The sequence below is a fragment of the Lutjanus erythropterus genome, chromosome 12 (genome assembly GCF_056507025.1).
Source record: "Lutjanus erythropterus isolate fLutEry1 chromosome 12, fLutEry1.hap2, whole genome shotgun sequence".
In the NCBI taxonomy this organism is placed as follows: Eukaryota; Metazoa; Chordata; class Actinopteri; order Lutjaniformes; family Lutjanidae; genus Lutjanus; species Lutjanus erythropterus.
This window is the reverse complement of record NC_139328.1, coordinates 23,167,232-23,181,838: the sequence shown is the minus strand read 5'-3', so window position 1 is coordinate 23,181,838 and position 14,607 is coordinate 23,167,232. Positions and strand designations below refer to the sequence as shown.

At 38.7% G+C, this 14,607-nt stretch overlaps 1 protein-coding gene across 4 annotated transcripts in view; it reads left to right on the top strand.

Annotated features, from left to right (window-relative positions):
- The window catches only part of cadm3 (cell adhesion molecule 3), a 128,482-nt gene that overhangs the window by 86,523 nt on the left and 27,352 nt on the right, over positions 1-14,607 (top strand). For all 4 annotated transcript variants that reach the window (XM_084731646.1, XM_084731645.1, XM_084731644.1 and 1 more), the window contains exon 5: positions 4,400-4,537. In XM_084731646.1, coding sequence (XP_084587772.1) covers positions 4,400-4,537 — 138 coding nt within the window. The remainder of the gene's footprint in view (positions 1-4,399; positions 4,538-14,607) is intronic.

Sequence of the window (14,607 nt, the reverse complement as noted above, 5' to 3'; positions counted from 1 at the left end):
TGATTCAGTACCATCATGATTCTTGGGTGCCAATTTGATTTGTATTGTGATTCTTAAGCATTACAATTGTTTCCTTTTTCTTTTCTTTTCTTTTTTTTTAAACTCAAGTTAAGTTAAATCACACACTTCCAGAGATTGTATATCATAATTAATGTACTGCATACAAAATGTCGAATTCAAATAAGATGTTGGCCAAAAATAAGAGTCTTTGGCTGTATTTCTTAAACTCAATAGGAATTCTAAGTTTGAATTCCACAGAACAGGAAATAAATGCCTGAAAATATGAGCACATGTCTTTTGATGTTAAGTATGTGAAGTAAAATGGATCTGTTTGGTGATATATTACTGCATAGTAATTCCCATTATGTGTGTTATATATATATTATTGTTATATATATATATATATATATATATATATATATATATATATATATGTATATAAATTCTGAATTGTAACAAAAAGAATCACAGTACTTAAGAGTGCTCATAGATATAAAAAACAATCAAACCACTTGTGTAACAATGAAAAGACATACATTTTCATAAAACTAGGGGTGCTACAATTCATTCCAGATTATTATTGGGCCTGATACTTACCTTTTTACAGTAAGCAGATCTGGTATCTGCAAGATATAACTTATCTGCAATAAATAAATATATGTTGCTTATATTATTGTAAAATCTAGTTTCTGCATTAGTCACAGCTGACTTTTTAGTGTCACTTACCATACATAAATACTTGATTCCTGTTGCTGGACATAAAACATTCTAGATTTTTACAAGAACATTACAAGCAACCTGTTGTTTTTATATTTTATTATGTAACAAGTCCTATAAACTCACTGACAAAATAAGTCAACAGCCACAACAGTCGAAGTGTGGGTTTCTTATGTGGTTCCCCTGTTGTCCTGATGACATCTTTTTTCAGTGCCTAACATGACAGGTTTCTGATCTGCCACCACTATGGTTGAGGTGTGGTTAAGTTTAAGTTCAGTAACTACTTGGCTACAGTTAGGGAGCGACTGTGTTCACAACATTGCTTAATGGTAGGAAAACCAGGGTTAAAACTGCATTCTCCAAACTGACCTCCTCCCTAAGAGGTTTTTTGGCAGATATGAGACACAGTAGTCATTATTTGTGAAACCTTAAGTGGTCAGTTGTCAGCAGAGAAATATTCTAGTGCTCCTGCCCTGATGGACACTGATGGTGAGACAGTAGGTTTGAAGCTTCTGGAAGTTGAGGGTGCACAGAAGCCTCACATTTCAGCTGCAGTGCAATGACTTTAAACTACATTTGGGGCAAATCATTGCAACCCTACGTCATCATTTTTCTCCTGCTTTCCATCAGAGCTTTCAGAATAGACCAAATAATCTCTCAAATTCAATACACAGCAACTTTAAATAGGTACATTATTAGAAACTCAGCAATTTCCCCCAAACATGTATTGCTTTTTCTGGATACATTTTATTATCTAACAAGTCATATAACTGAACCACAGAACAAGTCATTGGCAACAATCTTTTGTCAGTGCCTTCAAAATCCATTACAGATTGAGGAAATGATTCACGTGGTTGGTTTATGATCTACCACCATAATGGTTGAGGTGTGGTTCAAGCACAAAAACTGCTGGGTTACTGTTAGGGAACAGTTATAGTCACAATATTGAGCTTGGGAGGAAAAACAAGGTTCCAACAGTGTTCTGCAGTGTTACACTCACAACCTGACCTCCTCCCTAAAAGGTTTTATGGCACTGTAATAACATTAAGCTACTTCCACCTTTGCTTCAGAGACACAGCTGCCAGTATTTGCACAGCATTAAGGGGTCACTTGTCAGAAGAACATAGAAATATTCTAGTATTCGTGCCCTGATGGACAATGATGGAGAGAGAGTAGGTTTGATGCTGTTGAAGGTCAGGGTGGATACAAGTTTTAAAGATGTCTGTGCCTCTGTGCAATAACTCTGAACCACTTTCGGAGCAAATAATTGCAAGCATGCATCATTATTTTTCTCCTAGCTGGTTTCCATCCGAGCTTTCAGAACTGATCAAATAATTTCCCCAATTCGATATGCAAAAACTTTGCAAAAATGTATAGTAGGTACTTGTTAGAAATTCATCCATTGGCCCTGAACTTTTCTGCTTTTCTAACTATATTTTATTGTCCAAAAAATCCTATAACTCAACCTCAGAACAAGTCAACAGAAACAACATTTGACATGAGTCTTTGATCTGGTTCCCTTGTCGTCACAATGACATCTTTTTTTCAGTGCTTTCTAATCTGTCATAAATGATTTTTTACATGTCTGGTTTCTGATCTACCACCACTATGATTGAGGTTTGGTTAAGGTTAAGCACAAAAACTACTTGTCACAGTCGGTTAAAGGTTGTGGTCCCAAGGTTAAATTTTGGTAGAAAAAACTGGGACAATTCAGTCTCTAAAAACTTCCTCAATAGAGACTGAGGACAATCTCTAAGCTTTTGTTTGGATGGAAACAATTGGAGAGTTAAAAAAAAAACTGCTCTGCAGAACTAATCCAAAGTCCTGAGGGCATTCCTTCATATTGGGACGGTGACAGAAGTTGTGTGCCTACCACTGAGGAGACTGGTGGGAGAGCGTCGTGTCCAGAAAGGCATGTCCTCGAAAAAAAATGTAAGGTGCATAATTGGTAGCCACCATTCAAACAACTACCTTGCATTAAGAAATCAACGATTGGTAGGCAGCGAGATCTCTGGTATCATGATACTAGGAAAAACGGATTGAAACAGCGTTCTATAGTGTTACACTAACAACCTAACCTCCCTACAAGGTTCTGTGGTGCTGTAAAAACAAGCTACTTTCACCTTTGCTCCTGAGACACAGTAGTCATTATTTGGGCAGCCATAAGTGGTCACTTTTCAGTAAAACATAGAAATATTCCATTACCCCTGCCCTGATGGACATTGATGGAGAGGCGGGTTTAATGTTTCTGCAAGCTTTACATTTACAGCTTGACATTTGTACCTCTGTGCAATGACTGGACCACTACAGGGGCAAATCCTTGTAACTGCATCGTTATTTTCCTCCTAGATAGTTTCCATGACAGCTTTCAGAACTGACCAAATAATTTCCTCAATATCATATATCACATATCGTATATCAATACGCAATAACTTAACAAAAAAATTGCAGTAGCTACTTGTTATCAGAGCTGGCAAAGTACTTTTTTTTTTTCGAGTAGAAGCACAGACGCTGTAGATAATGTAAAACAAAGACTGGTAAGTAATAAAGTACTGATTCAGATCTTAACTCAAGTAAAAGTGAAAAATAACTGTACAGGCTCTTAAATGTACTCCAAACACAAAAGTAAAAAGACATTTCTGCCAGCTATTTCTGTGAAAAGCGAACTGATCGTCACCTTGTCTCTGTGGTTGAATCCCCCTCTCTTGTCTCTTTCATCTTATTACATTTATTGTAGGGCTGTGGATTTTTTTCTTACCACGGTGACAAAGCAGCACATTCCCATGAAAGGCAATTTACCACAACTGCTTTAATAGCTATGGCATAATTATAACCAGGAAAGGCTACGCTAATGCTAATGCCAGCATTGTACTTTTATAACGTTGCTTCTAGTGAGATCTCTTCCCCTTCAGAAGCTTTGTAATCCAGCCTTGAACTCCAGCCTCTTTTTTTGGAGAGGTGGTAAAATAAATCCCTAAAGATCCAACACCCAGTGTCTTCTGTAGTTATTTATCCATTTTTCTGTCTTGAAAAAAGTTGTTAGCCACCCACTGACAAGCCCAAGATGCCTTGGGTTGAGTCTGTCGACCGATCCTCAGGTGTATTAATAGATCAAAGTGTTGATCTCAAAATGCGACTGAGCCTTCAAAATAAAAGTTGCAGTGATGACAGTAGTATGCTCAACCCTGCAGTAGGCATCACATGACCACGGTATTACTGTAATGTGATTATCATCACAGCCCCAGTCTGTAGTGCACGATATGCCCTGATGGATATACCAAGTGATCGTCTTTTCCATGCATTCGATGTCGCATCTGTTTAGGTTGAACTCAGTCCTCATGTTGGGAAGGTGGCGTGCAACAATGCAAAATTAAAATGAGCAATAATTCCCTTCAAATGCATTAAAACTTAAGTTACAAAACTGTCTTGAAAATGATGGAGAAGAAAGTGTAGATATTTATGTTAAAAGTTGTCAGAAAAATACTCATTCAAAGTACAGATACCTGAAACAAGTATTCGTACTCTGTTACTTCCCACTTCTGCCTGTTAGAAGCTCTGCCAATGGCCCTGAACTTTTTTGCTTTTTCTGGCTTCAAGGTGAGCCCTGCAGCATAAAAGTTTGCTCTTGCTCTTTCTAACTCTATAACTCTTTGTGTGTGTGTGTGTGTGTCTTTCGCTCTAGGTGTGCCTGGTAAACCTCAGATCTTTGGCTTTGAGAAACCCGTAAAGGAGGGGGGAAAAGTCACCCTGACCTGCACCAGTACCGGCAGTAAACCCCCCGCCAGGCTGCGCTGGTACAGAGGAGAGCAGGAGCTGGAAGGTGAGAGACACAGGGAGTGTGTTGGACGCTCTGTGTGCATTGTGGGGTCAGAAGAATGTGTGTTTGACGCGTCTGTTGCTGCTGGATCTGTGTGTGTGGCGAGGGTGTGGTTATGTGTATGTGTTTTTGAGTATGTAGCTGCAAAGATATTTCACAAGAATGCGAGGATGTGGTTTGCGCTTGTGTTTCTTTGTGTGTTTACAGTAAGTGTTTGTGTGATCCTGCAGTAATCAGTGTATATGTGGGTTTGCAAGTGTGTATTTGAGCATTTGGGTTTTTGATTGTGTGTGTGTGTGAGAGAACGTAGCTTGTGTGTGTGATCCTGCTGTGTACGTATTGTGTCCTTGCCACGTTGCCTGCTGTCTCTCTGTGTGTCCTAAACCTGCGCCTGCATATGTGTGTGTGTGTGCAAGCGCGAGAGCATATGTGCGTGTGCAAGTGCAAGAGCATGCTGCTCTTGTGTGTGTGTGAGTGCAGAAACACGCTGCGAGTGTGTCCTTCTATCCCATCATCCCTTCATGTCCTGATCCTGTAAATTAGTGCCTATGCATGTAGCTAGGAACTGTTTGCTTTTATTGTTTTTGTGTGTGAGTTTATTTGTGAAAGTGTGTGTGTGTTTGTGTCATCCGCTGAGCTGCAACATATCTGCAACTGGGAGTGACACAACAGAGAGCGCGAGATAGCGTGGGTCGGATCTAGCCGGGGATAACGACAGAATCCAGCAATAAAAGGCAGGGCGGAGGAGAGGATGAAGGGATGAGGTCGAACAGAGAAACAGAGATAGCGAGAGCTTTGCATGAGGTCAGACTGGCTGGTCTTTTGTTGCAGATAAACGGGAGAAATGAGCAGGGAAGAGAAGGAGAGAGGCGGTAGAATGAGAGCGCAGTTAGGATACCATGAGAGGACAAATTAACCAGCTTTCTTCTTACAGATCAACTGAAAATCAAGGAGACGATTGGCAGCCTCTGACTCACACCACTGGTATTGGCAGCAGCGGCGTTTCTCCAAATTACTGCCATGTTTCCTGTAAACCCCCCTGCTTCTTGTTGCCTCATCAGTCAGAGGTTTTTCTGTTTAGCTTTACCGAGCAGAACAAACATGTTGGAAGTGTTGTTTCTGTCGCCCTTTCGCTCCTTCCACCATCTGCCATTACCAGAAACTCTATAAGCTTTAAGCTCTGTTTGTGCTGACAGAACAGCGCCCTCTGTCTGTTTGCAAAGCTCTCCAGCAGATGTCCCGCCAAATCTACTGTTTGTACACTGCAGCGATCAAACTGGTGGATCTTCTTTGCAATGGCCCTTTATACAGTAATTACACTAATATAATATGGTGATATAATATTATAATGATTTATTGATGTGAAAATGCTACTCTCGGGCTTTGTAATGCAAAAAATGCCTGTCTTGTGTCCTGATGCCTTGGCAGTGTTAGTGTTTGCTATAATTATGGATTGAAATGAATCGAAAGAATGGACTGAAGCTACAAAGAGAAGGAGGAATGGGAGAGCTGCCTGCCTAAAGACAGATTATCTGCTCTTTTTGTTACAGCTGAACTAAAAACAGAGAGACGGGAGGAGGGAGAGAGAGGAGCCGAGAGATTGTTGCTTTTTAAAGAGATTGGATTTTTGTTTAAAGGGTCAGCTCACCCAAAAATACAATAAAGATGTGTTTTTCCTTGTACCTATAATAGTATCATCCACGCAGATAGTTTTGGTTTTTATTTGTCTAGGTTGTGAGATATCCGTCTCTAGAGGTCTCTGCCAAATATCCAATGTAATGGAGGTGAATCCAATTTTGTTTGTGGCGGTAACAACACTGAAAAGTTTTATTTAAAAAGATTTTCAGCAACATGTCTTTCCAGAAACAATGTTTTGCCTGCTCTGGATAATCCGCAGTTCATGGGAACTACCTCCGCTGTAGAAACGTCCCATCCTGCAGGAATTATGTTTATGTTAGACTATCTGCACCTAATGATTTACATCCAGCAGCAGTGCAGAGAGTGGGTTGCCCTTTATGTGGAAAGAAAGAAAGTGAAGTTGTGGAGGTTTAGGAGCTGGTTGGGTGTTTAGCACATCCGACTGTAATGTAGGAGACCTCAGTTTATATCCTGTTTATACGTTTTCCAGTGTGACCACAATCTTTCCCTAACTGTTTTAGTTGTCTTAGCTGGAAAATTAACAAACACATCCATATAATTAATGGACTCACAAGAGACAGACTGGTTAAAATTGAAGTATCAAAGGAACTGACACTAAAACACTGAATCCATACCTTTCCCATGATGTAACTTGACAACATCATAATAAGCTATCTGTTAAAAAGTCTCTAAGGTTAGCTAGGTTACTTTTTCAGACTTTGTTAAAGACATTAAAAAAAGACACAGAAGACATTATAAAGTCTTATTATATACAATTGTTTTCACAGGCGTGAGAACCTCATGAATAGTAAACTAAGCACCAGGTGCAAATTTTGTTGAGTGTCCCTTTACTGCAGTTTATATGCCATAATGCTTCCAATTCCCATGCAAATATATTGCACAAATAAACACTTTTAAAAACGTTGGCACTGACTGTTAAAAAACACGCTCATTGAATACAATCCAGGGTTTTGCTGAATCAACGTCTGTCTTGTGTGCCAAGAGGGTTGCATCCAGAGTAACAGGGACATTGGTTCTGTTTAGCAATTTTGGGTGAGCTGACCCTTTAAAAAAACGGGAGAACAGAGAAAAATGGAGCCAGACAGAGAGAGATTTGAAGGAGATCAACTGGATGTGAATGATGGTGTGTTCGAGGCCTCGCCCAGCCGCTCTGACACCACACAACACCAATCAGTCACTGCTGGAACGACACACACAGACACACACTAACACAATGGTAATGGACAGATGATAATCATACACACACACGCACACTGTCACACAGTGCTCATCTCCGACTACATAACAGCAGAGCACTACGGGTCAATGTGCTATTATTACAGCTTCTCATTCATGCAGTTATAGTGTATGTGCGTGTGTGTGTGTGTGCGTGCGTGTGTGTGTTGGAAACATGAGCCCATAGACTGCTGCTCACTCCTGCTCCTCTGACAACTTCACTGACAGTAAAAGCAAAGGAGACAGAGAGAGATGGGAATGAGGATGACACATATGCAGAGTGTCTGTTGTTTAGTGAGTAGTGATGATTACATAATAAAAAGTTTATTACAAAAAAGTTCTGTATCGATCAGGCACCATGGTTTACCTGTGAGAGGATTCGAAGCCAATATGAATCTCTGCCCACAAGTCATGTAACGTGGCTTATATACATTTGGGTGTCCATAAGTCCACAAAAACAACCCCACACACACAGTATTCTTTAAGGTCACAACATGAAGAAGACCTCTTAAAACCGAGAAGTACCACATTCTTAACACTCCCTTGAGGTTTGACCTAGAGACCTTTTTCACCTTAACAAAACAGAATCACATGGAGTAGAACTTCAGATACCGCATGTCTTAGAAAATAAGGGTTCCAAGAGGGTTCTTCCTGAAGGGCTGAGGTTAAACACAGAACCATTTGCCTCTAAAGAACCTTTTTTTGAAGAAAGGGTTTATCAAGGGTTCGTTGTAAGACTTATGGTTCCATTAAGAACCATTTTCATCCAGAGAAGCCTTTTTGAAAGAAGAGTTCTTCATGGATTGTTGAAATCTCTTTATTTTGGGTTCCAATTATAACTTTCTGAAAGGGTTCCAAGTGGAACTTTTATAAAAGGTTCTACCAGGAACCTACGGGGATCTAGTAAGGATCTAAGAATGCATGTGTGTGTGTGTGTGTGAGAGAGAGAGAGAGAGAGAAAGTGAGCGGCTGCAGAGAAAACAGAGAACAGATGGAGTGAGTGAATAAGCGAGAGCGTGTCTGTGAGAGAGTGATGGAAGTCACAAAGAGGCAACAGAAAAGAGAGACTGGTGGAGAAAGGGAGAGCAGGAGGGGAATTAAGAGAACCACAGAAGAAGAAGAAGCGCGGCGGCTTTGCGGCTGAGTGGGAGCGCAGACTGGGGGCAGAGGATGAAGCGAAGGGGGACCAGTTTTTAAAGAAGAGGGGGACTGGAGAGCGCAACAGGAGTGAGGGGGGGGGAAAGGAGGAAAGGCTGATGAAATGGAGAGAGAAATCCGGAAAGAGGATTTAGAAAGAGGGAAGGAGGGGGGGACGAGGGGAGACAGAGAGCAAGAGAGTGCGGGAAAAGGGAGTGGTAATTGAGAAGAATGAAAGGCTAAGAGCTTTGAAGACTGTATTAGTTGTACTGTGTGAAAGGGCTGTGGATCATTTAGTGACATCGATGTATTGGATTGGGGATAATGGGGATTTATGGTGGCACTTAAGGCCATACCGGCTGAATACCGGCCCAAATTGTCATAATGCAGGACGTGGGGCGGTTGGCGAAGGGTACATGGGCGTGTGTCCGTATGGAGCAATGTGATGTAAGAGACAAGACAGAAAGAGAGATTTGAGAAGCAGACTGTGGTGGAAGTTCAAAACCTTTAAAATAGCAGTGTGATGCCGAATTCATCTTTGCAAGTAAAAGTTTAAAATTTGCAATTAAGTAAAAGTTCAGAATCTTCAAGTAAAAAAAGTAGAAGTACTCATTTTACACGATGACACCTCTGAGATAGCTTTATAATTATATATATTATATAACACCTGCCTTTTGCAGCTTTGAATATGAAGTAGCTTTGGGATATAAAATGAGAACAATGTAAGATAAAGGAGATTTGAAAATTAAATGTTAACAAAGGAGGCAGTTCTCACAGTCTGGATTTGTCAATTAAACCTCTTTAGAAAGGAATAAATTCAAGTCAACCATAATCACAGCACTTTGGGTAATGGAACAAATACAGGGCTGCAACAAATGTGTATTTTCATTATCAACTTATCTGTCACATATTTTTTGATTAATCTCATAATCTTTTATTCTATGAAATGTCAGGAAATAGTGAAAAATTGCCATCACAGTTTCTGAAAGCTCAAAATTATGTCATTAAATTGGATGTTTTGTCATATCAACCATCCAGAACCCAATCGTATTAGATTTTGAAGTGATAAAAAATAAAAAGAAACACTTTTACATCAATTTTGAGAAGTTGGAGCCAGTGAATGATTGTTATTTTTTGCTTTATGAGTTACTTAAAGGACCAGTGTGTAAGATTTAGGGGGATCTATTCTATGTAGGGATGGGCATCCTCCTCCTGCACAAACAATACTGCTGTCGTTCAGGAAGTTGTGAAGTTTTTATAACAATGCATCACTTTGTACATGCTGCATGTTGTGTCGTCCACAGGAGATTGAGATTGGTCACTTTCCTGATACATACCTGATGACAGGTATGAACAAAATGAACATTTTTGTTTGTGGGTTAGACGGCAGAGAACTAGTTTTTCGACCACAGTGCACGTCATGAGAGTATTTTGAATCCTGCATTAGATCCTGTTTTATTTTCTTCTTGAAAAGTCAACCGCAGTTTATAGCTTAATAATTTATTATTTAGTTATCTCGAACAGGCTATGCATGCCTAATGAATAGTGTGTGTTGGCAGCTCCCCACCTAACCTCAGGTGCTCTCTTGGATTAGCCATTTCAATTATAATATAAATTTGGTTAAGTAAAAAGTTCATTGTTAACATCTGAAATTGAGCGATATCAAAAGAAGGAAGTAGTAAAAAAAAAGGCAAATACTCCAGTATACATCAAAATTTTACCAGAGTGCTTGAGTAAATGAACCCATTCATCTCTACCAGTGGACATTGAGTAGAGACAGACATAGTAAGACAGAACTGAAGTCAGTCCCAGCAACTAAGTTCACCCGGTAATCCAGTAACAGGACTAATTAAACCTCTTTCCAAATTAGATGACCTCATATGAACACTCGAATCAGACTTGAGCGCTTTCACCGGCCGTAATCCGATTTAAGCTTCAAAGTGATGACTGTTTTGATTATTTTAAAGCCTCCCCCCTTATCCAGGAGGGAAGCAGGGCTTCTGCTGAGTATGCACAGTGCTGTTAAGCCATTTGCTACTGTCTATTCACAGTTACACGTTTTCACACCTCGGACAGGCCAAGTAGAACCAGTCTTCCACTTCTGTCGACAGAGCAGCTTCACTGGAGTAGCTGGGGGTTAAGCGCCTTGTTCAGTTGGCAAAGTTGTTGAATAATAAGGAGATTTTACTCACTAATTCATTTCGTCTTCTCACAGTGGTCCAGCTGGTCTTTTTTTAATGTTATTTTTGGTCCAGAATAGGGCTGCAACTGGTGATTACTTTCATTATTGATAAATCTTATTTTCTGAGGGACGGTGTGCCTATAAAATGTCAAAATGTAGGGAAAAATGCCGATCACACTTCAACTGAGCCCAAACTGACAACTTTAAATTACTTGTTTTCTCCTACTAACAGTCCAAAACACAAAGATATTCAAGACAAGCAGTAAATGTCACATTTTAAAAGGTCTTCAGTTTGATTACTTTGCCTAACAGCAACAATATGAAACAGAGAATAGCTTCAGCTTCTGAGAAATGAACCCAGTTCATGATTTTTACTTGATAAATGTCTCAAAATGATTTGAAAATTGATTAAATAGTTGTGGATAAAATGGTGAGGACTCAGCAAAGACTGCAAAAAAGTTTCACTGTAATAAATCTTTCTCTGTAAATGTTTGTATTTTCTGCATTAGGATGTTTTCTAACTTAAACATTATAAAAATGAACTATTTATTTTAACTCTCAGCTGAGCTTAAAATTTTAAGCTGACTGAAATTTAAAAGACAAGTTCAGGTAATAATGAGTATGATTCAAAACAAATGAACCTTTCTAGTCAAATAAATGAGATATTTATTCACTTGTACTTGAGAAAATATTCAGTAAGCTTAACATATTAAGTTGAACCAATACCTCTTCAGTCACACTGATGAACATCACAAACAAATTTGATTTCCTTTTCCATTTTCTTAGTTTAAAGATTCAGTTCTTTATTTCACACTCCTGTTGGAGGTACTTTGTTCCAGCATTGATACACTGTAAAATGTGTATATCACTTGTAGTTGAAGTAATATCCTGAATGAGTACCACTTAGCTTTCTGCTTTAGTTGTGGAGGTCTATTTCTGTGGATTATAACAACTTTGAATTACATCCTGTTACCTCAACCTGCTGTTCTTATATCAGTAAAAGTTTACTATGTAGGTTTCTCTTAGTGTTGTGCTTCTGACATCGTGACATTATTTTTCCCAGATTTTTCCCACTGCTGTTGAGCCACCACTTTCTCTTGGTTACTTAGAAAGAAGGTTAAGTCAAATGTAAGACAAAATAATATTTTGTGACCAAGTAATGTATTATGCTAGATATAAATGGACCACCTGAGTTAGTTAACCTGTGGCATTTAAGTTTTAGTAAACTCACTGAGCAAAACTAGCTATCATTAGGTCAGGGTAACATTAAGTCATGCTAAAATGCTAAAAAAAAAAATATTTAAACCACACCAAAGCAACTGAACTGAGTTGGAATATTGGAAACTTTTAAATTGACCTGCCTTCAAGCAGTTATCTTATTTCAGTGTAGAAAGACAAAATGTGAAACATCTCCCAGTGATTTTTTTTTTTTTTTTGAATGTATGGTTGTAGACTTCAGGAGACTTCAAGTTAGAAGAACTCATGCTTATAAGTTCTAAAGTGTTCTGGAAAAAATCAAAACTAGAAATTTTAAGTTTAATTAACTTAAATAAACAAAACGTGTATATTTATTTTAAGTGGGTGACAAAAGATTAGTTGATTCCACTAGATCCCTGTCTGATTTTTTTTACAGTGAAAAATGATCACTTATTCCACACACAGATCAAAAAGTAATTAATAATTTGCCTGGCTCAGGTAACTATGATTCATTTATGATGAATCTAAACTGCTTCATCCATGTCTCACAAGATGTCACCCTGTTGAATCTACATTAAAAACATGAAGCACCCTCCTCCTGCTGGCATAATTTCTTTGATTATAAAAAACAACATTTTACATCTCATTATTGGACTAAATGATTTTGGTTCCATCCACTAATCGATTCCTTCACTAATTGTTTCAGCTGTAATCCAGGGCCCTCAGTGTGGTCACAAGCACTCTTCTCGAGCCTTTAAGGCCCAAACATGCTGGACGCAGTAATTGCTGCATCCAGTTGTTTGATTCTCCTAATATGATTATTTTATGGCGGATTGTACGCTTGAGGGTTGAAGCATCGGAAGCAGCAGCACCTCATCTGCATCACATCACCACCTTGGGGGAAGTTAGTCTCAAGGATGTGCCATTTGCCCACCTTTTTATTCGAGGAATAGGAGTTTTAATAAAAAAGTACGGGCATCCCATTAAATCTTTAGCAGGTGCTGGAGTATACACTCGAGCTTAAATATTAAAGAAGGAGAATGCTGCACATACTCCCACTTATTTAATATTGATATTTATTTTTAATGATTTATTGGCCATTAAAAACATAACTTTGATGATATGATATGGTTTTCTAATGATTTGGTATTTTTGTGAGCTGTTATAGTCTTTTGAGCTGTTTTTGATAGTAAAGAATCACATGATAAGGCAAGGAAATTCAAAATTGACTTCATAATTTGACCATGCATGATGACTTGAGGACATAGAGTGAATGTGTGGAAACTTGAGTACCAATGTTTTGCCTTCTCTTGTTCAATAATACAGTTTTTTTTTTTTAAGGCAAACTGCAGGATTTTCCCAAAAAACAATGCATAGACTGCCAGATTTTCCCATTATTTTGCTGTTTTTCTAGGAACACTTCAGACTTATGCCTTAGCCTTTGCACACCCAAAACATCAGTATTTGACGTCCTGGGAATGAGACTCAGCAATCAACTATCTTTCTGATGTGTTCCTGATGTGTTAACAAACCTACTTATTCTACCTTTAAGCTGATTTACATTAAAACCTGCTGCACTTCTCAGTTGTTTATAACCTGATAGGCTCTCTAAAAGAGGTAAGAATATATCTGTGCTATGTCTTGGTTATAATTTATGTTGGGTTTTCTTTATATTTAACATCGAATAACCCTCATTTTAACACCTTTATTTTTATCTCTTCACCATCAGCTCTGCATAATATTTTCTGTTGCAGGGTCTGTTCCACTCATATGTAGAGACCCAGCTTCTTAAGTGACCAGGTTTCATATTTTGCACATAAATTAAAGCAGAACTAACTGATTTTTTTCCCACTTTGAAGCAGCTGAACCATAAAAACATATATGTCGACTGTGGTGCACTAGCAATATTTATATATCCAGCAGCAGTGGAGCTGCATTATCATTCATTTGGAGTCATGTTTGTATCCACTTCTGTTTTAGTCTTCACTAATTCCTGAGGTAAATATCTGGCTCTCGAGCTGCTTAATGCTCCCACTATGTTTACCAGCTGTTTGCTAACTGTGTTTGTCTGATGTTTGGTGTTGGACAGGTAGTGTACAGTGGGTTTATTGGCCCTGAAAACAGCTGCCTGCTGCAGCTGGAAATAATGCTACGAGAGCAGTGATAGCGATACAATGGAGTCAGGTTGTTTATTTATCACTGTGAGTGACCTGTTTCACATAGTACTGTAAAACATGAACATTACATTGAATATGTTAGTCTAGTCTCCCTGACTAATTGATTCTTTATCTGACTGTGCTGTGTAATGAGAAACCCACGGCGCTGTCCGTGGTGCTGAAGTAGCAAATGAATTTGTATTTGCACTCCGCCCTTCAGTCCTGCCCTTCTGGCCGTTCTGTCTTCAAAAATAGACAACCAAAAATGTCGATAATGAGTGAGTGCATGACTTGCAGGTGAATGAAACAAATCAGATCCATTCTCCCTCTTAAAATTTGATAAACTGCCAATGTGTTGTCCATGTAACCACAGTTATTCTTAATATAAAATGATTATAGCTATTTTAAATACAGTTAAAGCTTGGTTAACCCAAATCACACATTTCACTCATATCTAGTAGCTTATAGCCATACAGATAGTTTTACTTGTATTTGTCCAGGTTTTGAGATGTTGCCAACATTTCTGC